This window comes from Neofelis nebulosa, chromosome 9 (genome assembly GCF_028018385.1).
Source record: "Neofelis nebulosa isolate mNeoNeb1 chromosome 9, mNeoNeb1.pri, whole genome shotgun sequence".
Taxonomy (NCBI): domain Eukaryota; kingdom Metazoa; phylum Chordata; class Mammalia; order Carnivora; family Felidae; genus Neofelis; species Neofelis nebulosa.
Window position 1 is genome coordinate 114903609 of NC_080790.1, and position 23071 is coordinate 114926679.

The window sequence follows — 23071 nt, forward strand, 5'->3', positions numbered from 1 at the left end:
CCACTAGGTATTTACTCAAAGGACACAAAAATACTGATTCGAAGGGGCACATGCACCCCAATGTTTACAGCAACACTATCAGCAATAGCCAAATTATGGAAAGAGCCCAAATGTCCATTGACTGATGAATAGATAAAGAAGATGTGGCATACATACACACACACACACACACACACACACACACACACACACACACAGTGGAATATTACTCAGCCATCAAAAAGAATGAAATCTTTCTTGCCATTTGCAATGACGTGGATAGAGCTAGAGTGTATTATGCTAAGTGGAATAAGCCAGTCATATGATTTCCCTAATATGTGGAATTTAAGAAACAAAATGGATGAACATAGAGGAAGGGAGAGGGGAAGAGAGAGAGAGGGAAGCAAACCGTAAGAGACTCTTAACTACAGAAAACAAACTGGGGGTTGATGGAGGGAGGTGTGGGGGGGGGTGGGCTAAATGGGTGATCGGAATTAAGGAGGGCACTTGGGATGAGCACTGGGTGTTCTATGTAAGCGATGAATCACTAAATTCTACACCTGAAACCAGCTTTACCATATATGTTAACTAAGTAGAATTGAAATAAAAAATTGAATAAAAAGTGGGGGGGAGTTGATAGCATCAAAAGCAGGACAGTGATGGATGGCATTATGTCTGTATTATTCCAAAAGCCACTGCAGCCATCTGGCCAACAGTATCAGTCTGCTGGGCCTCCGTAACAAAATATCGCAGACTGAGGGGCTCCAACAACAGAACTGTATTTTCTCCCAGGTCTGGGGGCCGGAAGCCTGAGATCAGGGTGCTGGCAGGGCTGATTTCTTCTGAGGCCTCTCTCGTTGGCTTTTGGTCGGCTGCCTTCTCGCTCTGTCCTCCTGTGGTCTTTCCTCTGTGTGTGCACCCCTCGTGTCTCTCTGTGTGTCTGAAGTTCCTCTTCTCAGGAGGGCACCGGTCAGATGAGATTAGTGCCCACTTTACAGCCTCATTTTAACTTAATCACCACTTTAAAAGCCTTATTTCCCCAAATAGCCACACTCTGAGGTACTGGGTATTAGGGCTTCAACATATAAATTTGGCGGGGGTGGGGTGGGGGGGACATAATTCAGCCCATAACAGCAGCACAGTAGGAAATGTATGGAACTTGATGTCATTTTGGGGTGCTCAATTAACCAGCCCTGAAATCAATTGCCTTTGGTCTTCTCGTCTTGAGAGGTAATACAGTTTCCTTACTGTCAAAGCCATCTTTGATTGGGCAGCCTGTTCTTTGGAGCCAAAAGCATCACAACCCAGGCACTGTGTGTTTGCTCAAGCTGTTTCCTCTGCCTAGAGTGACCTATCTTCTGTATGTCCTTCAAGGCTCAGCTTGAATGCATTGGAGTTTGGTGAATGGCCCCTGATTCTGCCTTCCCCAAATGCTTGGCTTGTATCAGAGTTTTTGCTTATGTGTCTCTCCAGCCAGATCAGGGTCAGCATATGCACCATACACCTGCTGTCACATCCCCTCCTCCTGTCCCGTGGCAGGCATTGATAATCAATCCCCTTTTGGTTCTGAGAGTAGATCTGGTTTTCATAATCTTCTACACAGAGCTCTAGTCAGCCCCTGCCAATCAACCAGAGGTGGCCCCAAAGAGATGAACCCTATTTGCCACAATTGTTAAGTCTTTGAGAACACGGACTTTGTTTCACTCATCTGTTTTGATTCACAAGCTACTTTTATTTTTTTTAATTTTTTTAATGTTTATTTATTTTGGGGAGACAGAAACAGAGCGCAAGCAGGGGAGGGGCAGAGCGAGAGGGAGACACAGAATCTGAAGCAGGCTCCGGGCTCCGACCGGTCAGCACAGAGCCTGATGCAGGGCTCGAACCCACGAAGTGCAGGATCATGACCTGGGCCGAAGTCGGATGCTTAACCGACTGAGCTACCCAGGCGCCCCCACAAGCTAATTTTAATGATCAATGTTACCATTGTATGCTTCTGTTCCCATTTAATCCCTGTAGCAGCCTTATGAGGCAAGCATCATCATTATCTTGCTGCTGACGCTTGAGACTCTGGGGCTCTGAAAGATGACCTGTTCCAGGTCATACCCATTTGAACCTAAGTCCACCTGTCTCCACCTATTTCCGCTGACATTTACTGAGCACATGAATTTACTGTTTGTGGCCCTGGGGTGGGCATGCAGGGAATGCAAAGATAGTTTGCTATTTCTAGCAGCATTCAGAACACTTCTGGTGTTCCCAGCACACTATTTGGTATTCCCAGCAGTTCGGTGATACTTGGAGTTAGTCCAGGAATAACAGAAGTCCTCATTTTACAAATAGGGAAATTGAGGAATTAGGGAGTTGCTCAAGGGGTAAAATGGGTGTTTGGGTGTCCTGGGTGTCAGGAGCTGTTAGGGATGGGGTTGCACATCCCAGCCTCTTCCTGTTGGGCCTGGCGGGCTGCTGGACATCTCACTTCCTGATGCTGGGACTTGACAGCCGGATATAGGGGAGGCAGGAGGGAGGGGCCGTGTGAGCTAGCACTAAGCAGCCTGGACTATTTCTCCTCCCCCGAAAGGGAGGGAAGGCGGAAGGCTAGTGGTTGGAGGCTCCGTGGACCTCACACCCAGAGGCAGTGGGGAGCTCTCTCTCACTCCTGTGGGCACTGATCTGGCACACTCGGGCTTCAAAACAGTCCAAAGCATTAGCCCCTGCCCTTCACAATTTCCAGCTGCTCTGTCTCATGCATAGTCAGATGTCCTTCCTGCCACACCTCTGACTGCAGGGCAGGGTATTTGGGATCATTGCTCCCATTGGAAAGATGAGGAAGTGAGACCCAGAGAGGTTACAATAAGCAGTCTGCCCTAGATCATACAGCAAACTGGGACCTCTAGAACCCAGGTGTCATGGAGGTGTGGATGGGTCAGTCAGAACCTCCCCAACTGTCCTGGGTGGGACAGGCTGAGCACACTGGCCCTAGAGGTAAGGAACTAGGATTCAGATCCAGACTTTCCAGAAATCCCAGGCCCTCCTCTTACAAACGCTATGACTTTTTCGGGTCAGCCTCTGCAGTTGAGGCTGACGTATAAATCTGTATAAATAGGTATAACGATACCCCAACGCTGTAAGGAATAAGAGAGATGAAATATGTAAAGTGCTCAGCACAGAACCACAAAAGGAAACTTGCCTCACTAAGATTCTCCCAAGAGACAGAAAAAGAGCCCAGGACACACAGACACATAGATAGGGAAGTAGTTAATATTCACGAAGCACTTCGTATGTGTCAGGAGCTCTTCCGAGTGCATTTAATCCTTACAAGGTCACCGTGAGGTCAGACCGGCATGATGCCCATTTTACAGATGGGGAAACGAGTGGATAAGGGACTTGCCCAAGGTCATCACCCTAGTAATTGGCGAAATCAGGATTCAAACTCCGGCAGCCTGTCCTCAAAGCCCATGAATACTGCCTCCTTAAGAGTAATGATTAATTTTTAATTAATTAATTTTTAATTAAGTATCCTATAGTTTGGGAAGCATTTTCCTACCCACTTTTGCATATGTTCCTCACCACAGAGAGGAAGGCAATTTTATTCCTAGTTTATAGAGAGGAAGGGGCAAATGAGGCTGTGAAGGGAACTGACTTGCTTTGCCAAGGTCACACCACAAGGTCAGTGGCAGAAGTAGGGTTGGGATTTGGGATTTTCTGACTCCAAATCAGGGGACCCATCCCTAGCCTGACTCAGTTCCCAAGCGCCCCTCAACAGCAAGCCTTCTGGCTTCAGGCTGGAGGCGTTCTCCCCAGGACAGTTGCTCTGGCTGGGTTTCCTTCCACCCTTCAGCTGGAGGGGCCCAAGGCTGCATCCTGCACCAGCCTCCATCCCCCCACACCCCACTCGCTATCAGACGGGAGGGGCAGGAACTCCAGGGCTGGTGGAGTTTCCGACCAGGCAGGAAAAAGAACAAAGGAACTGTGTGGGGGGAGAGGGTGGAGGGGTTTGGCCAGGAGGGTGGCAGGAGTGGAGGGGACGCTTCACCATGGAGTATGAAGTCAAGAAAGGAAAAAAGGTAGGTGGGAGGTTGGGAGGGATGTCAGGTAGAGAAATGTCCCTGGAGGGAGTAAAGTGGGGAGCCCGGGTGGGGGTGATGGGCAGCGAGTGGCATAGAGTCTTCCTTCTCATTTGGAAAGACCGTCCCTCCCACCCTTGGGCAACCAGACATTTGGGCTCAAACTCCCTAACCTGTCTCCCGGCTCTCAATGGCCTCTGCCATCCCTGGAAGGGACGCTCAAGCACCTTCCAGGGAAACCCAGCCAGCCAGATTACTTTGGGAGATACTCTCAAACTGCTGCCACAGTTTTCCTGGGGTTTCCTCAGACTGAGGGACAGACAGACACCTAACAGACCCATTCCTCTTCTCCCTACCTCCCAGACAGAAGGACCTCAGCCAGGGCAGCTCTGTGCTATGAGGCTGTCTATCCAGGTTGAGACACCTACCTGCTCCCCTGCTGGGTTCCAGCCTCGTCTGCGCCCTGCCCCCCCAGATCCTCACTCCTCCTTACTGTCAGAAGCTTTCTAGTCTGGTTCCCTGGACACCTCACCTGGTTGTCTTTGCCATTCAGGGAGTCCTCAGATTCCAGCGCCCACCCCCACCCATCCCTCTTCCCCCAAGAATCCTAGGTCAGGCTATGTGAATCGTGAGGGCTCAGAAGGGAGCCAAGACCTAGGTGCTTGTTCTCTCTTGGCTCATTCCTTCTGCAGATGTGCACTGAGAACTTATTTTGTGCCCCACACTGTGCCTGGTGCTGGTGATGATGTAGCAGTGAGCAAAGTCAGACAAGGTCTCTGCTCCCTCCCTGGAGCTCACAGCATTTTGGGGGAAGGCAACTTTGAAGAAAAGCAATTAATACAAAGTTGCATGAGAGATGCCATACGTGGTGCTGGGGTACAGAATATTAGGGGACCCAGCCCTAGCCTGGTCAGCTTGAGCTGAGATCTAATGGGCAGAAGGAGAGAGGGTAGGGAAGTGTTTCAGGGGGAGGAACAGCATGTACAAAAGCTCTCAGTGGGAAGGAATGTAGCAAGCAAGACGGCCCTGTAGCTGGAGGGCAGGAGTGAGGGGGCAGTAAGATAAGGCTGGAGAGGTGGGCAAGGCTGGACCACTGAGGGCCACAGACCAAACTTTTACCTTTACACTCCACTCACACACACATATTCACACACACAGAATAAAGTCCCGGCTCCACAGCTGACATTCAAGCCCTCTGTGACTTGTTCAACAGACCACACGCATCTTCTCCAGGCTCATCATGCTCAGCCAGCCCTGCCCGCCCCCAGACGTTCGCACATGTCGTGCCCTCTGCCTGGAATGCCCTTTCCCAGACCACGTGCTCTCATTTAGCAGAACCTCCATATATCTCATGCAGGCTCCATGATACTGGTTTTAAAATCTGGGCTGGGCACGCATCAGAATCACCTGGAGTGTTGATTAAAACAAATTATGGGGGGGGGGGGCGCCTGGGTGGCTCAGTTGGCTGAGCAGCCAACTTCAGCTCAGGTCATGATCTCATGATTTGTGTTCAAGCCCCACGTCGGGCTCTGTGCTGACAGCTCGGAGTCTGGAGCCTGCTTCAGATTCTGTGTCTCCCTCTCTCTCTGCCCCTCCCCTGCTCACACTGTCCCTCTTTCTCTGTCTCAAAAATAAATAAACATTAAAAAATTTAAAAAAAAACCCACATAAATTATTGGGTCTTACCCCTAAGCTCTGATCCAATAGGTCTGAGATGGAAAGCGAGAATATGCGTATCTCTTAAGTTCCTTGGTGCTGCTGCTGATGCAGGAACCATACACTAAGAACTGCTCTAGAGTAGTGCTTTCCTGTGAGATTTAGATTCTGTTGGGATGGGCTGGAGTCCTGGAATTGGCTTCTTTAACCTTGCTGTAGACCATCTTTATGCAATGCCTGCTGGATTCTACTTAAACATACTTATTAACTATTTATTTTAAGTTTATTTTTACTTATTTTGAGAGAGAGAGAGAGAGAGAGAGAGAGAATGAGTGGGGAAGGAGCAGAGAGAGAAAGGGAGACAGAAGATCCAAAGCGAGATTCGCACTGACAGCAGGGAGCCCAATGCAGGGCTCGAACTCATGAACCACAAGATCATGACCCAAGTCATGACGCTTAACCAACTGAGCCACCCAGGTGCCCCTACTTATTAACTATTTCTAATTTTTAGGAAAGCACAGAGAATAGCTTAACAAATATCTGTGCATTCACCACTTGGCCACATTGAATCTTTTTTTAAAGTTTATTTATTGAGAGAGAGGGAGAAAGAGAGAGAATGAGTGGGGGAGGGCCAGAAACAGAGAATCCCAAGCAGACTCTGTGCTGTCAGTGGGGCTCAGTCCCAGGAACTGTGAGATCATGATCTGAGCTGAACTCAAGAGTGAGACGCTTAACCGACTAAGCCACCCAGGCACCCCTCAGCCACACTGAATCTCAATATTTTTCTTACTTGTCCCAGCCTGGACCCACTCCTTACGCCTGGGCCTGGGCCTTAGCAGGGTCTCCGCCCTCATCTGGGTGTTTAGAATGGAGATTTAAATTTTTTTTTTTAACGTTTATTTATTTTTGATACAGAGAGAGACAGAGCATGAACGGGGGAGGGGCAGAGAGAGAGGGAGACACAGAATCTGAAACAGGCTCCAGGCTCTGAGTGGTCAGCACAGAGCCCGACGTGGGGCTTGAACTCACGGACCGCGAGATCATGACCTGAGCCGAAATCGGACGCCTAACCGACTGAGCCACCCAGGCGCCCCTAGAATGGAGATTTTAGAGCCAGACTATAGGTTCTACTGCTAATAGCTGGTGATCTTCTCGGCTAGTTATCCCTCTGAGGCTTAGTTTCTCCATCCATAAAATGGGGATCACAGAGGTACCCCTTCTGCAGAGTCTATGAGAATTAAATCAGGTAATAGGGAAATAGTTAAAATGTTGAATGTGGATGTGCTTGATAAAGTCAGTTGCTGTTATTACTGTTATTTTCTCCTGCACCCCCCCCCCAGGGCTTTGTCTCCCCCATCCGGAGGCTGGTGTTCCCCAAGGCCGCACGCCGGGCAGCCTTTCGGACCAGCGTGAGTCGCCGGCCCCTGCACTCGATGCCCCTTTATCCTCCTGACTACCTCATCGATCCCCAGATTCTGCTGTGTGACTATCTGGAGAAAGAGGTCAAGGTACGTGTGGGATGAGGAGAAGGGTGGGCAGAATCTTGGGGCAAGGGGTAAAGGAGTGGTAAGGTTTTCCTCAACTCTCTTAAGGGTTCCTGGCAGGGTCTGAAAATTGAGCTGACAAACAGATTAACAGGAGAAAAGCGTACACATTTTATTAAATGTTTACATGTCCATGAGAGCCTTCGCGAGAGAGTGAAGGCCCAAAGAAGTGACCAGAGCATGAAGCTTTTGTATCTTTTTTACAATCAGTTAATTTATGAAGAACTGACAAGGCGGAGGGGTGGGGGCTAGGGGTAGTAAAAGGTGAAGAAAGAACAAGGTTTGTTTATACAGCCTTCTCAGCCCTAAATTCCCTCATGAGAAGGATGTGTGGCTCCCTTCCGGTACAGGGAGGGTACCTTGCATGTGGGAGATTCATCTTCTGCTTTCAGGGAAGAAAGGTAGGGGTGGGGGCAGGTCAGAGGGACCTTCCTGCGTCTACCATTTTCTTCAACTTCTTCAAGCTTAGGATATTCTGTAAGCCGAGGTGCCATATTTTGGGGTAGCATGTTCTGGATCCCGTCAGGAGAGACTGCATCTCTCCCCCACACCAAGCCCTGACCAGCCCAGTCTCACACAGGGGAGGCTCAAAGGAAAGAGACCTGGGTTCAAGTTAGCCTAGCTCCTGCCTTATGCTGCAGCCCTTCAGCAAATGATGTCCATCTGCTCAGCTTCAGTGTTGCCATCCCAGCACGAGCCTCAAAACCTACCCACAAGGGAGAGCAGATGGCAAAAGCCATACCTTCCTGTGAGATTTTACTGCAATAACGTTATCGGTACTCAGTCTCCAGGGTAAAGGAACCCAGCTCAGCAAGCCACAGAGGACTTAGATCACTCAAGGCCTTTCTTCTATTTCAAGAGCACCATGGAGGAGCAGTGGAGAATCCTCATTGCCCAGGGAAGATTGCTATGGGGATAGGAGTGTCAGGTTTGACAGGCTGCCCATTTAAATGTGAGTTTCAGATAAGCAATAACTACTTGTGTCGTATTAATATGTCCCAAATATTGAATGGGACTAAAAATACTTTAAAATTTTTTTGAAGTATTCACTGTTTGTGTGAAATTCAAATTTAACTGGCATCTTGTATTTTACCTGGCAACGATATATGGAGGGTAAAGCTAACAGGTGCACATAAGAACTGGGCGCTGAAATTTCTTTTTTTTTTTTTTTCAACGTTTTTTATTTATTTTTGGGACAGAGAGAGACAGAGCATGAACGGGGGAGGGGCAGAGAGAGAGGGAGACACAGAATCTGAAACGGGCTCCAGGCTCCGAGCCATCAGCCCAGAGCCTGACGCGGGGCTCGAACTCACGGACCGCGAGATCGTGACCTGGCTGAAGTCGGACGCTTAACCGACTGCGCCACCCAGGCGCCCCAAGGGCGCTGAAATTTCATAGAGAATAAAAGAAGAAGAAAAAAGTTTGATTGGTGGAATTCACCTAGAAGAACAAAACTATTACTCCATTATTTTAATGGAAAAAGTTAATTCTTACATTGAGTAACTTAAAGTTTGTGATAACATTAAGTTATAACTAAGAATGGATGGAGAATTATTGATTGATTTGGGGCATCATTTTTTGGGTCTGGCTTCTGCGACCACCTTAAGAGTTATTATCAGGTTATTATTAATTCAGATATGCATACTTCAGTCTATCTACATTGCCTCAGTGAGGAGGTCTGGGTCCTCCAAGGCTTCAAAGTGACTTCTCTCTGCCCTTCTCCCACCCACTCCCTCATTTTGTATCCAGTTCCTGGGCCACCTCACCTGGGTCACCTCCTCACTGAACCCCTCCAGCCGGGACGAGCTCCTGCAGCTGCTGGACACCGCCAGGGTGAGGCCCTGGAGAGGGGGGAGGGCAGGGTCTTGTCCCCTTCGCCCTCTCCCACCCGAGTTCCTCCGGGACCCAGGAGATCCGACCCACCCCGCAGCAGTTGAAGGAGCTGCCGCTGAAGACCACGGCGGAGCAGGACAGCATCCTGAGCCTGTCGGCCCGCTGCCTGCTGCTCACCTGGCGCGACAACGAAGAGCTAATCCTGCGTATCCCCACGCACGAGATCGCCGCCGCCTCCTACCTGCAGGACGACGCGCTGCACCTGCTGGTGCTTAAGACCGGTACAGCTGCCGGGGCCTGGCCAGGGGCAGGGCTGGGAGGTGAACAGGGTGAGAAAAGACCCAGCGTCTAGTCTTGGGAAAGGCGGGGGCGGGCAGGTGGGGGTGTTGAGGATGGATGGTGTGTGATGGAAAAGGCCTGAGCACGCTACCCTGAGACGAAGGGCAGGCCATGGCTATAAGCAAGAAGTCGCGGCCCAAGGTTGAGGTTGAAGGGTGGATCGCCACCAGCCTGAGGCCAGGTGCCGGAGCCTGGGAAGGTTGGAGGAGCCCAAATTCTGAGACCTGAAGTTAAAGCGCTTGGTGAAACAGAGCGAGATCGCTGCGCTCGGAGAGAGCTCGGGCTAGCAGCCGGGTCTGATCCAGGGGCGTGGCCATACGCCAGAGAGGCGGAGCTCGCGGCTGGGGCAGCGGCGGGACAGGTCAAACCCCGCCAGGCTAGGGGCGTGGCCTGAGGCCAGAGGCGGGGTTGAGGGGAAACCGGAATCAAAGAAGAGGTCTCTGAAATTAGAGACTGGGGCCGAGGTAGGGCCAACAGAGGGAGGAGACTGCCTGGCCACCGCCCTCAGACCAGACGCCAAGCGAGGTGTGGCGGGTGGAAAAGGCCTGCGGGACAAGACCAGGGTGGAGCCGAGGCCGGGGTGGGCCCGAAAGTAAGGGCACGGAGCGGGGCGGGTTTGGCCTCCAGACTTAGAAGGCAGAGGTGGGGCCACGCGCCGCTCGTCCCCAGCTGGCCTCGTGGGGGGCTCTTAGCCCGGGTTTCCTGACCGCCATCCCGCCACTCCTAGGTCTGGGCGTGGACCCGGTGCCAGCCGGCGTCGACGCCAGCCCCGGCGGCGCGGGGCGCGACCCAGGCCCGCCGGGCGCGGCGCCAGAGAAGCGGCGGGTGGGCACCACGGAGCGGCGCCACACCATCTGCAGCCTGGACTGGCGGATGGCGTGGGGCGGGGGCGCGGGCGCAGAGGCCCGGGCCGGGGGCGGCGGCGGCGGCGGCGGCAGCCTGGAGCGCCAGCGCGCCGGGGCGCGGGCGTCGGGCAGCTGGGAGCGGCGGCAGACGTTCAGCGGCAGCTGGGAGCGGCGGCACGGCGGCGGCGGCGGCGCGGGCAAGCCGGGCGGCAGCTGGGAGCGGAGGCAGGCGGGCGGCGGCGGCGGCGGCAGCTGGGAGCGGCGCCACCCGGGCTCCAACCCACTCGACCCGCAGGACCCCAGCCCCGACGCCTACTGCAACCTTGTCATCCTGGCTGTGGCCAACAGGGTGAGCCCGAGGGCACCCGGAACCCCAGCGGCGTGCTCCCCGGGCACGTCCGGCGTTGGAGGGCGCCGGTCTCCGTCCCACCCCGCCCTGTTCCTGGGGTCTACCCTGGCCTCTGTCCTTTCCCCTCCTGCGGCCCTGCCTAGGACTTCAGGTACTACCTGTGTGCCCACGACGCCAAAGGGCTTCTAATCTCCAGCCTGGACACCTCCAGGACAGTTGCCCCTTGCTGTCCCAGTGAGATGAAAACCCAGAATAGCCAAAACAGACCCCCTCCTCCAGCCTTGCTCCTTCTCCCACGTCGTCAATGTCAGCACTACCACAGTAACAATCATGAGGACATTATCACCAGCATGAATGGAATGCCAACCCATGCCAGACAAGGAACCAGCATGAACACATTGCATTCTTTGACTAACCCCTAGAGGCAAATATTACAACCATCCCCATTCTGTAGAGAAGGAAACTGAGACCCAGAGGCTAAGTAATTTGTGCAACATCACACAGGAAGCAGGTGGTGGTTTCAACACTGGGATCCAGGAAGTTCAGAGCCTATACTCTTGTTAACTATGGCAGTCACCCAAGGCAGAAGCCTTCCATTCTTGCCTTCCCTCCCCTCCCCCCTTGCTTCATATTCATCCTTGCTTTTATTCATTTTGACCATCTTTATTGAGCAGCAACTTTGTCGTAGGCATTGGGCTAGGTGCTATGGATACAAAGATGAACAAGACATATTTGGTGGTTTCCCTTAAGGAGCTCACAATCTAGCAGACACCTTCAAGCCCTAGGCTGTCTAAACTTTTCCTCTGACCCATGGCCCCCAACCCTCCCCCCTGCCCCAGCCCCAGCTCCCTTATATATATCTTAGTGAACAAAACAGTCTCGTGGATTTAAAACACCGAGAACTCCCCAAATTTTATCTTTCACCAAATCTCCAGGCATGTTTCTCCATTCGGTGGGCTGATGGCCATCACGAACTTAACACATCCAAAGCTAAGCACCTAATCTTCTCCCCCAAACCTGCTCCTCCCTTGGTCTCCTTGTTTTGATTAATGGCAGCTCTGTCCTTCCATTGTTCAGACCAAAACCTTGCAGTGATCTGTGGCTGCTCTCGTTCTCACACAGCCCATATCCATTCTGTCAACCCTATTGGCCCTATTTTTAAAATATATCCCAAACCTATATATGTTTCCCCACCCTCCACTGCCCCTGCCCAGGTCCATGGCCCATCTTCTGTCATCCAGATCACAGATTTGCCTCTTGCTTACAATCTGTAGCTCCCACAGAGCAGTTCTGTTAACACATAAGTCACATCTTATCACTGCTCAAAATCTTCCTGTGGCTCCCCACTTCCCTCCAAGGAAAAGTTATTGTCCTTACAACTGCTTGTAAGACCACCCACGTTATAGTGGTGGCTGAAGTCTATTTCTTCTCTGGCCTCATCTCTTTCTGTGTCCCCCTTTATACACTCTACTCCAGCTGGACTGGTCTCCTTAGAGAGTACAAGAGACCTGTGCATTCTGGATGGTTCACCGTGATATTGATATCACCTGGCACCCAATAAGTATTGAACGAATGGGTGAAATAATGTATATTATAGTATTATACCTTACGATGCAGACCAAAAAAAACAAGCAGATTGCAGTGGTAATGAAGGAGGAGATCCAGTTTGCATAGAGAGAGTTTGCTCCTTTTAAACTGAAAGGTGAAGGGGAGCAAAAAGCAAGACGAAAGCCAGGAAAATGAATTCCAAGCAGAGGGAACAGTGTGCCCTGCTTATCGCACTGGATGGTGAGAGCTTTAGGATACAGACCTCATCTGAGACCCCAGAGCCTGGCCCAGTGCCTGAAACAGGACTAAATGAGAATTTGCAAAATGAGTAAATAAACCAAGAGTTGCGTTCCAGGAGTATCTGATTCTCTGGCCTCCTATCCAAGGCCTTGTGGTCCCAAGGAGGGTACAGGAGTTAGAGTCAAAAAATCTGAGTGCCAGTAGTAACCAACGCTGTGAACTTGCTATATTAGCCTGGGCAAGTTACCTAACCATTCTAAGCCTCGGTGCCTTTAACTATAAAATAAGAATACTCTCTTCCCTGCCTATTTCTATTATAAGGATCAATCGTGCCTATCGTGGCTTACATTTTAATGTATACCCTGGGCTTTTTTAGAGGCAAAAATATGAAATAGTATCATGAAGATGGTCTCATCAGTTATTGTCTTTCTGTGTCTCTTGCTTAGACATAAAGAATTAAATTAGGCAAATTCCCTTCAAATTTGCAGTCTCAAAAAAAGTTTCACCCAAGAATTGAAATTCCTGCCTTCTATCAGGAGACTGAGGTTTGTGTATTCATCCTACTTCCATTTTTGCCCTGGATGCCAGGAAGCTCATATCTAAATATGGCATCCAGTAGCAGTAACTATGTTGAGTCTAAAATTTTCACACATGTGATTCTTCCTCTTCCTAGTACGTAACAGGAGACCTGGGTTCTAGTGCTGGCTAATCACTTTACGTCTCTGAGCCCCAACTTCCTACTGACAAATTTAAACTAGGGCTTATTTTAGATAGGCTTCAGGAGGTCCTATGAATCCCCCAGAAGTTTGGGGTGCGTTTTTCGGAGCAGAAGACTTAGCGTTGCTGCTGGACTCTATATAGGAGTCTAAGACCCAGAGGGTGGCCATGTAATTTTGATAGGAAATGCTCTGCAAGTCGATTTAAAGGTGCCCATAGATGCACGTGTGGCCCTGTGAACCTCTTCACACTGTTTGAGGAAGCAGGGGTGTCCTGGGCACTGGAGAGGCCCTGAGTGCTCTGTCCTCCTCCCTGGGCCAGGATGCTGCCGAGGAATCCTGTGCCCTCATCTGTCAGGTCTTCCAGATCATCTACGGGGACCAGAGTATCGAGTGCGTGGACCGGGCCGGCTACCACTACACGTCAACGCCTGAGCGGCCGTGGCTGTGCAGTCGCAGTGAGTACTGGAACTCCTGGCCACCCCTCCTGTGAAACATCCCAAAAGGCCGGCGAGGACTCCGGGACTCAGGGCCAATGAAAGCCTGTAGGGGCCCCGATCTCTACCGCAATTACAGTGCACTCCCCCCTTATGTAGTTAAAATGAAATGTCAGTTTTCACGATGACCTCAAACTTAGCTTCTGCACAACGTTCTGGTTGCCAGATTTGGAATGAGCCCCTCAGAGCTGAACTTTTCTCTCTCCCTTCTGTTTCTGATGTCCCTTCTTTGCAGAAATGCAAGCACATGCATTGTCTGTTTACTGAGCTGTCTAGCCCCGCTAGGATTCTAGGTCAAAACCAAGATTTCCAGGCCCACCCTTGAACGCAATCAAAGGCTAGAATAAGAATGAGACTAGGAGAGGCATTTATTGAGCACCAACTATGTGCCAAGCACAGTACCACTGTGACTCATAGCAGCCTTCTCGGTCCTATTTGCCACTGTATCCCATGGGCCACGCAGAGGTCCAGGGACATCATAGGTGCTCCTAGATAAGAGACTTCTTTGAGACCTTATGATTCTAATTTTACAGACGAGGACATTAAGGCTCAGAGTAGTCAATGCATTGCTCAAGGTCACACAGCTGGTAAGTGGCAGAGTCAGGATTCAAACCCAGGTGTGTCTGATTTCTTTTTATTTTAAAAAAAATTTTTAATGTTTGCTTATTTTTTGAGAGAGAAAGAGAACGTGTGCAAGCAAGGGAGGGGCAAAGAGAGAGGGACCCACAGGCTCCAGGGTCTGAGCTGTTAGCACAGGGCCTGACACGGGGCTTGGACCCACAAACTGCGAGATCATGACCTGAGGTGAAGTCGGACACTTAACCAACTGAGCCACCCAGGCACCCTGGTGTGTCTGATTTCTAAAGCTCCTATCTGCAACAGCCTTGCTCCCATGCTGCCTTCAAGGCTGCTAAGTGAATTTCCTCAGCCGCAGCCCCCTTAACGTGGTCCCTGTCTGCATAGCTCCAGGAACAGAGCGACAGCTCATTACTTCTGCAGGCACCCCCATCTGTGGGAACTGAGGTTATTAGGAAGTTGAGATAGTTCATCAACTCTCACAGGATGAGATAAACAAATGAGCAAATGATGGATAAATAAATGAGTCAACAAACATTCCAACAAATTCTTTTTTTTTTTCTTTAAAGATTTAATTTTTTAAAAGTAATCTCTAGGGGTGCCTGGGTAGCTCAGTCAATTAAGCGGCCGACTTTGGCTCAGGTCATGATCTCGCGGTCCGTGAGTTCGAGCCCTGCATCGGGCTCTGTACTGACAGCTCAGAGCCTGGAGCCTGTTTCAGATTCTGTGTCTCCCTCTCTCCGACCCTCCCCCGTTCATTCTCTGTCTCTCTCTGTCTCAAAAATAAATAAACGTTAAAAAAATTTTTTTAAAGTAATCTCTATACTTGGGGGCTCGAACTCATAACCCTGAGGTCAAGAGTCGCATGCTCTACTGACTGAGCCAGCCAGGCACCCCCAACAAATTCAACAAGTATTTATTGAGCACCCGCTATCACCAGGACATACTGGTGAGCAAAATCAGATGTGGCCCTGACCTCACAGCCTTGCATTGCTAGGTAGGCTGACAGTAAATAGGTACACAAAATGTAACCACGTGCTGTACTCTGCAGACATAGACTGAGGAACCAGCCTCACCTGGGAAGTCAGGGCGGTGTCCTGAGGAAGTGACACTGAGGTGAGCCAAGATCAGAAGGGTAAGGCTAGTGGAGTCAGAGAAGTAACAGGACTAGGTACAGAGCAAGTTCTCTGTGAACAGTGCTGCTATTCTCTGGAGATCTTGAGTTCCTTTCCCTCAAAGTTCTTTTTTGTTCTCGCCTCAGACATGTACAGTTTTCAAAACATCCCCTCACCTGTTCCCTCACCTGCTGTTCTCAAGACCACTCCCCACCCCCCACCCCCACCCCCGCAAGGCAGGCAGGCAGGTGGTATTGTCCCAACCTTGGGGAAGTTGAGGGCAGGGAGAGAGGAGGTGAGTTGCCCAAGGTTGGCTGTGAGTTGGTGATGGGGGCAGGTTTCATGGTCAAAATCTTCCAGCAGCTGCCCAATTTCACTCAGAGTAAAAGCTAACACCCTTACAGTTGCTTACAAGGCCATCGGTGCTCCAACCACCATCCCAACCACACGGTGGGACTGGGGTTGGGGGCTCGGGGAGCTGGGGACGTTGGTCCTTTCTCTGCTGCCTCTAACAGCCCCTCTGTCTGCTGACCCCAGGTGAGAGCTGCCGCACTGACGGGACGTATGCCTATGACGCCGACTTCAGCTGCTGCAGCTCCTTGTGGGTACCGCCCCACCCCCACCTTGCACAAATAGGGTCTCTCTTCTAGGCATTCTTGAGCTCCCTGTGGGCAAGAGAGGGTGGGTGAAAAGGACCCCACCTCGATTTGTGCCGATGCCCTGAGCCCTGAAGAGGGTAGGCGAACTGACCTCTCCGGGCTCTAGTGAGCTCATAGGATCCAGACCCAGACCCTAAGAGGCCTGGGGGACAACTGGAACCCTGAGTGGTTTCCACGTAGGCCTGTAGTTCTCTGCCAGTCATCCAGACACAGTGGCCTGCCGAGTCCCAAATCATAGCTAATGCCAAAAACTAATTTTGGTTTAATTCCATGTAATAGAAAACCCTAAAAAGGATTTGAGTTTTAAATAAGATCGAGCTTTCCCCCTCTCACCTCTTACGTAAAACAGATCAAGAGTTTATGGCCCTTATGGTCATCGAGGGTCCAGGTCCTCGGCACCTGCTTCCGTACTCAGAGTTACCTCATGGACCAAGATGATGGTCAGAGCTCCAGTTATCACAATGGCAATGCCAGGGATGTCTGTAAAGAGCTTTGCTGGGATCCCGGCCTGATGACTTCTGCATATGTCTTAGTGTCCAGGACTTGGTCACATGGTCACAGCTAGCCGCCGCAAGGCTGGGAAATGTAGGAGGTAAAACAAAACAAACAAAACAAAACAAAACAAAACTCAGTTGGCAATATTGTCCAGGGTTCTGTTTGGTATGACTAACCACGCTAGCACTGAGGGGTTTCCCAGGACTTGGGATTTTCTATACTAAAACCAGGAAAGTCCCAGGCAAACTGGAACAAGTTGGTCAAAGTTAGTTCTCTTACTAAGGCCTCTGGCTTGACAGGTAGCAGGCTCTGCCAGTAATATATGCCCTACTTTTATTTTTTTTCCCTCTTCTGTGTCAATATTTGTGGCTTCCTTATACTGTGTGCCCTTGGGCTAGTCCTTAACCTGATATCTGCTGCCAGACCTAGATCTGCTAGAGTCATGATAATGACTAACATTTGTGCTTGCTGTGTGCCTAGTGCTGTTCTATAAAGCACTTCATTTTTTTTTAAAGTAAACTCTACTTCCAATGTGGGGCTTGAACTCATGACCCCAAGATCAAGAGTCACACGCTCTGCCAACTGAGCCAGCCAAGAAAAATCTACATAGCAACATTACAGTGGCTGCTGTTTATTTATTGCTTCCAGTCTATGACTCTGAGCGCTGTACAAATAGACTCCTCTAATTCTGATGACGTCGATGTCTGTCATCCCATTTTACACATGGAGAAACTGAGGAATAGAGAAGCTAAGCAGCCTTGCCCAAGGTCAAGCTGTAGGCCTGAGATTTGAACCCAAGCAGCCTAGCTCTAGGTCCACACCCCCTAACCACGATGCTACACTGCTTTTCTGTAGCTAATCATAGAAGATGGTTCTGGAACAATTTAGAAACCAGAAGGCAGGTTAATTTTTTTTACTCTTTTTTTTTTTTTAATTTTTTAACATTTATTTATTTTTGAGACAGAGAGAGACAGAGCATGAACAAGGGAGGGTCAGGAAGAGGGAGACACAGAATCTGAAACAGGCTCCAGGCTCTGAGCTGTCAGCACAGAGCCCGACACGGGGCTCGAACTCACAGTCTGCGAGATCATGACCTGAGCCGAAGTCGGCCACTTAACCGACTGAGCCACCCAGGCGCCCCTACTCTTTTTTTTTTTTTTTTAAATGTTTTATTTATTTTTGAGAGAGAGACAGAGCATGCGCGGGGGAGGGGCAGAGAGAGAGGGAGACACAGAATCTGAAGCAGGCTCTGAACTGTCAGCACAGAGCCCGACATAGGGCTCAAACTCATGAACCATGAGATCTTGGGCAGGTTAATTTTTTTATTAAGCAAGAATTATTGAGTACCTTTCATGTACCAGGCACTGTGCTGTGTGCTAGGGTTACGGTAGGGAACCATACAAGGATGAGACCCGTGATTGGCACGCAGTAGGTACTCAACAAATAAGAAACCAAGGTCCCTGCTCCTGCATGGTTTATCGTGCAAGCACACTTGCGTCTAGCACAGGAGACAATGAAGTCATTATTTAACAGAAATAAGCATTAACGATAACTAAAGAGAACGAGCACTTCAGAGCACTGAGAGAGACCCATAGGGAGCCTACCTTGTTGAGGGTCAGGAGGGCCTCTCAGAGCTGATGAAATTTGAACCGAGGCCCAGAGGAGGAGAGGGGAAGAGCACTCCGGGCAGAGGGGCAGAAAGTGCAAGGGCTCTGAAGCAGGACAAAGCTTGGTGCATTTGAGGAGCAGCCAGGAGGCCACCGTGGATGTCAGTGGGGAGGATCTGGAAAGGCCTTGCGTGTCATGGGTAGACTTATGAGTTTGTGACCACATTTGACAGAGGATCAACCCAGTCATGGGGAGGGGAGGGTCAGGGAAAACTTTCCCGAGCTGACATTTAAGCTCCAATGATGAGTAAGCGTTAGTTGAACAAAAGATAGGGTAGAGAGGCATTCCAGGCAGAGGGAATGGCATGTGCAAAGGCCCAGAGGTAAAGAGGTACTTGAAGTATTAGAGGAGATGGCAGAGAGGCCTGAGCACACAGAGCAAGGGTGAGATGAGGCTTCAGAGGCAGCCAAGGGCCAGATAAGTGGGGCTTTGGAGGCCAAAATGGGATCTAGGATGAAGCCCAGAGCATCAGTAGCTGTGCCCTCCCACCCCCACCTGCTGTAGGGAGAGGAGCTAGAGGAAGGTGAGTGAGGGCCCCATTCTGCCTGTCTCTGCAGCAATGGCTCCCAGGATACATTTGAAGCGTGTTATAGTGGCACGTCCACACCCTCTTTCCACGGCTCCCACTGCAGCGGCAGCGACCACAGCGGCCTGGGCCTTGAGCAGTTGCAGGATTACATGGTCACGGTGAGCAGGGGCAGGCAATGTGAACAGCACAAGCAAAGGTCTGGAGGCTGGAGAAAACACAGAGAGTATTTCAGGAATCCTGAATAATTCTGGACATAACTGAAGTAGACCTTGGAAGATTGGGGGCGGAGTGGTGGTGGGGGGATATGAGGTTAGGAAAGTAAACTGGGCAGCTTGTGAAAGCCTTCACTAATGTCAGCTAGCATTCATTATGTGTCTTCTGTATAGCAGGCACTGTTCTAAGCACATTTTATGCGTTTATTTTAATCCTTTCAACAGCCAAAGAGGGAGGTACCATTATCTTTACTATATTTAAGAAAAGCAAGGATCAAGGAGGTTGCCCCCTACCCAAGATCACAGAGCTGATCAACCAAGGGGCCAGGATTTGAACTCAGGCACATCTCGTGCTTAGATTCAGCCCAGTGTCTGCATGCCCCCCCCCAGTAGGCCATGGGAAAGGTTTTGGGGGAGATGTTGGCCAAATGGACCCTTAAAGAGGGTTTGGGTCTTTTAGGCAAAGGCTGGGTGGGGATTGCTCCCTGGGACTGACCTTGGATGTTGTCCCCACAGCTGCGGAGTAAATTAGGGCCCCCCGAGATCCAGAAGTTTGCAATGCTGCTGCGGGAGTACCGGCTGGGGCTGCCCATCCAGGACTACTGCTCAGGCTTGCTGAAGCTCTACGGGGACCGGCGCAAGTTCCTCCTCCTTGGTGAGCCCCCTGCCACACCCCCCCCCCCCGAGATCAGGCAAGGACCCTACTCCCAACTGGTCCACGACACTGCCGATTAGGCATCAGGCTAGAAGCGTTTTCTCCTAGTCCTCAGCCTCCGATAAAGCCAAGATCATGAAATCCATTGCACATTTAAGGAGACAGGCACAGGGCAGGGAGGGACTTGCTTGCAGTCACAGCCCATCAGTAGAGAGCACTGGTATATCCATTCACCTTCATAGCAAAGCTGGGTGGTGGGGGGAATATTCTCCCCATTTACCCCATGGGGCAGCTGACGCTCAGAGAGGCTGAGGCACTTGTCCAAGATCACACAGCTGGTAAGGAGGGCTGATCATAATAACAGGAATAATATTAATAAGCTAACAGGTAATGTCTTTGTCAAGCATCATCTCACTGAATGCTTCAGTTTGGGAAGGTAGAAACTCTCATTTGCCCCCATTTGGCAGATGAGCAAAATGAGGCCCAGAGAAGCAAAGTAAAGTGCTAAAGTCACATAGCTTGCGAGTGGAGATGGAAGCAAAACAAGCTGACTTGTATGAAGCACGCAGTGTGCTGGCCCCTCCTCACATCCCCCCCTGGGAGAAGAGGTGCAATCATCTCAGTTCTACGGAGAGGAAAGTAAGGCCCAGAGCAGCTGTTTTTTTTTTGTTTTTTTTTTTAATTTTTTTTTCAACGTTTTTTATTTATTTTTGGGACAGAGAGACAGAGCATGAATGGGGGAGGGGCAGAGAGAGAGGGAGACACAGAATCGGAAACAGGCTCCAGGCTCCGAGCCATCAGCCCAGAGCCCGATGCGGGGCTCGAACTCACAGACCGCGAGATCGTGACCTGGCTGAAGTCGGACGCTTAACCGACTGCGCCACCCAGGCGCCCCACAGAGCAGCTGTTTAATGAGGGTCACACAACTAATAAATGGGAAAGTAGCAGTTGCAATAATGACAACAACGAGAAGCTAATGCGTAGTGAGCATTTACTATGTGCTGAGCATTAGGTCATTGTTCTCTGGCTCAGAGTCAAGGAACTTGTGCAGGAACACACAGCCAGAGAGCGGGCGGGCTGGGGATTTGAACTCGGTTCTCCGGAGAAGGTGATTCCACGATGGGAGGGGAAGGGCTGAACCCTGAGGCGTCCCTCTGCCCCTGGCCCCGCAGGGATGCGGCCCTTCATCCCGGACCAGGACATTGGCTACTTCGAGGGCTTCCTGGAGGGCGTGGGCATCCGCGAGGGGGGCATCCTCACCGACAGCTTCGGCCGCATCAAGCGCAGCATGAGCTCCACGTCGGCGTCGGCCGTGCGCAGCTACGACGGGGCGGCCCAGCGGCCCGAAGCGCAGGCCTTCCACCGGCTGCTGGCCGACATCACGCATGACATCGAGGCGCTGGCACCGGACGATGAGAGCACCGACGAGGAGGCCAGGGACTCCCCGGGTGGGGGCGACACGGTTGAGGACAACTACCTGTAGCCGCCACCCATGCGGAAGGCGGGGAAGCATCCTCAATCCCACCTGTGTCTCACTCGCTCCTTCCCGTGGGACCCCAGCCCCAGGGCGCCCCTCCCGGGGTGTCCGACCTCGCCCTTGGCGCTCCAGTCCCTGCAATACCGAGAATGTCCTGCAGAGGGCGGGAACCCAAAATCGCAGGCAGTTGCCGGAGGCTCAGCCAGCCCCTCTGCCAGACCTGGGTGGGCAACATTCTACTCTGTCACTAGCCCCAGGTGCCAGGGACAGCCCCTCTCTCTCCCGCCACTCCTGCAGCTTTCTGGAGGCCAAAGGACAGATGAGGAGTGGGCTCCACCTGCTGACAGACTGAGAAAAGACTTCCCAGAGCCCAGAGACCTCTTGTTCCTCCTATTTTACAGTTTGAGAAACTGAGGTTCAAAAAAAGGTGAAGGAACTTGAGGAAACCTCCTATTTCTTCTGAGATATTACCTCAAAGTACACACACAATAGCGTAGAGGGCCTTTTTAAGACTCTAAATGGCAGGGTCACCCCTCCCCTGATGGCAAGAATTGGATCACCAGTGTGGCATATCTTCACTGACAGTTGGGTCAGAGGTAGGTGATGGGGGTCCCAGTCTTGGCCCTAAGACTCTGAACAAGTTGCTCGTTCGGATCTTGGATTGGGAGCCAGACAGACCTAGGTCTCCTGTCTGGTTAGTGTTCTCACCTCTTGGTGACTTCCATTCCCTAATCTGTCCCATGAGGTCGGCCCCATCCACCTCACAGGGTTGGTTGTGGGGATTAACAAAAGCACAAGGCCTTGGTGCTGGGTCTAGCCCATAGTAGGCACTCAATAAACGTTCCCTTCCACTTCTAACACTTTCGGACTTGGTGTACCTGTCTTGGCTGGGCGCAGTTAGAAGGAAACTGAGGTGGGGGTCCGATGTAAGAAGATCTTTGGGGAAGTTTGTGAAGAGGAACTAGGACTTGCCCTTCATGGCCCTATTACACCCTGGCTCTGTGCTCAAGCCCCAAATGAAAAGTACCTGAGACTCCACAGGCTATCATCACAGGGGTCCAGGGTGGTTAAAGAAACCTGACAGCCGGGTTGGAGAGGTTAGAGAAGTCGGCATGAGGACAGCTTCAACACAGCCTGAGTAAAGGCTTGGAAGCTAGAAGGAGTGACCCCTGAGAGGGGGCCAGAGACTCACGCAGAAGTGCCGAAACTTATTTGTAAAGTTTTAGAGCCTTCCATGGCCAGACACATGGTCCTTACCGTGAGGTAGGTACAATTATCACCAATTAAAAAAATTTTTTTAATATTTATTTAGAGAGACACAGAGAGACAGAACATAAGCAGGGGAGGGGCAGAGAGAGAGAGAGAGAGAGAGAGAGAATCAGAAGCAGGCTCTAGGCTCTGAGCTGTCAGCACAGAGCCCGATACGGGGCTCGAACTCACAGACCGTGAGATCATAACCTGAGCCAAAGTTGGCTGCTTAACAGACTAAGCCACCCAGGTGCCCCTAATTATCACCAATTTTAAAGTAATATTATTATTAGGGCTTCAGGTCCAGGGTTCCAGGATTTATACTCAGTTTGTAGCAAATGATGTTTTCTTTTGCTTTATTCCCCCCTCCATCTACCCATTCCCCACCCTCCTTCCCCTCCCCACCGTGGGCACCCACCCTATGTGTTGATCTACGTCCTGGATGTAAAATACACAATGCATCGTGTGTGTATTTACACCACATGAATGGTATTGTGTAAAGATCTCAATCTGATGCTTTCTTTTTTCACTCCATCATATGATTATTTCTAAGTTCCACCCATGTTTCTGTGGGAAAATCTAGCCTATTGTATCATATTGCTGCAAAGCATTCCAAGCTGAGCATCCATGGTGTAATTTATTCACCCCTGTCCCCCTGTGATGGATGCCCAGGTGGCTTCCAATTCCCTCTGACCACAAACAACACTGTGATGAACATCTGTGTACATGACCCTATAAGCCTGTGTGAAAACTTCTTTGGACCCTATACCCAAGATGGAATCCTAAATCACAGGGCACATATTTTTTACATGTCACTAAATTCTACTAGT

At 50.8% G+C, this 23071-nt stretch overlaps 1 protein-coding gene across 1 annotated transcript; it reads left to right on the forward strand.

The window, feature by feature from the left end:
- The first annotated feature begins 3948 nt into the window (after window positions 1–3948).
- On the forward strand, window positions 3949–21853 carry CCM2L (CCM2 like scaffold protein). The gene is made up of 10 exons (XM_058685219.1): window positions 3949–4040; window positions 7037–7204; window positions 8990–9073; window positions 9171–9354; window positions 10140–10606; window positions 13433–13568; window positions 15836–15899; window positions 18678–18807; window positions 19378–19516; window positions 20689–21853. The coding sequence occupies exons 1-10, from the start codon at window positions 4011–4013 to the stop codon at window positions 20997–20999; spliced, it is 1713 nt and encodes a 570-aa protein (XP_058541202.1). The 5' UTR covers window positions 3949–4010; the 3' UTR covers window positions 21000–21853.
- Window positions 21854–23071: the final 1218 nt, after the last annotated feature.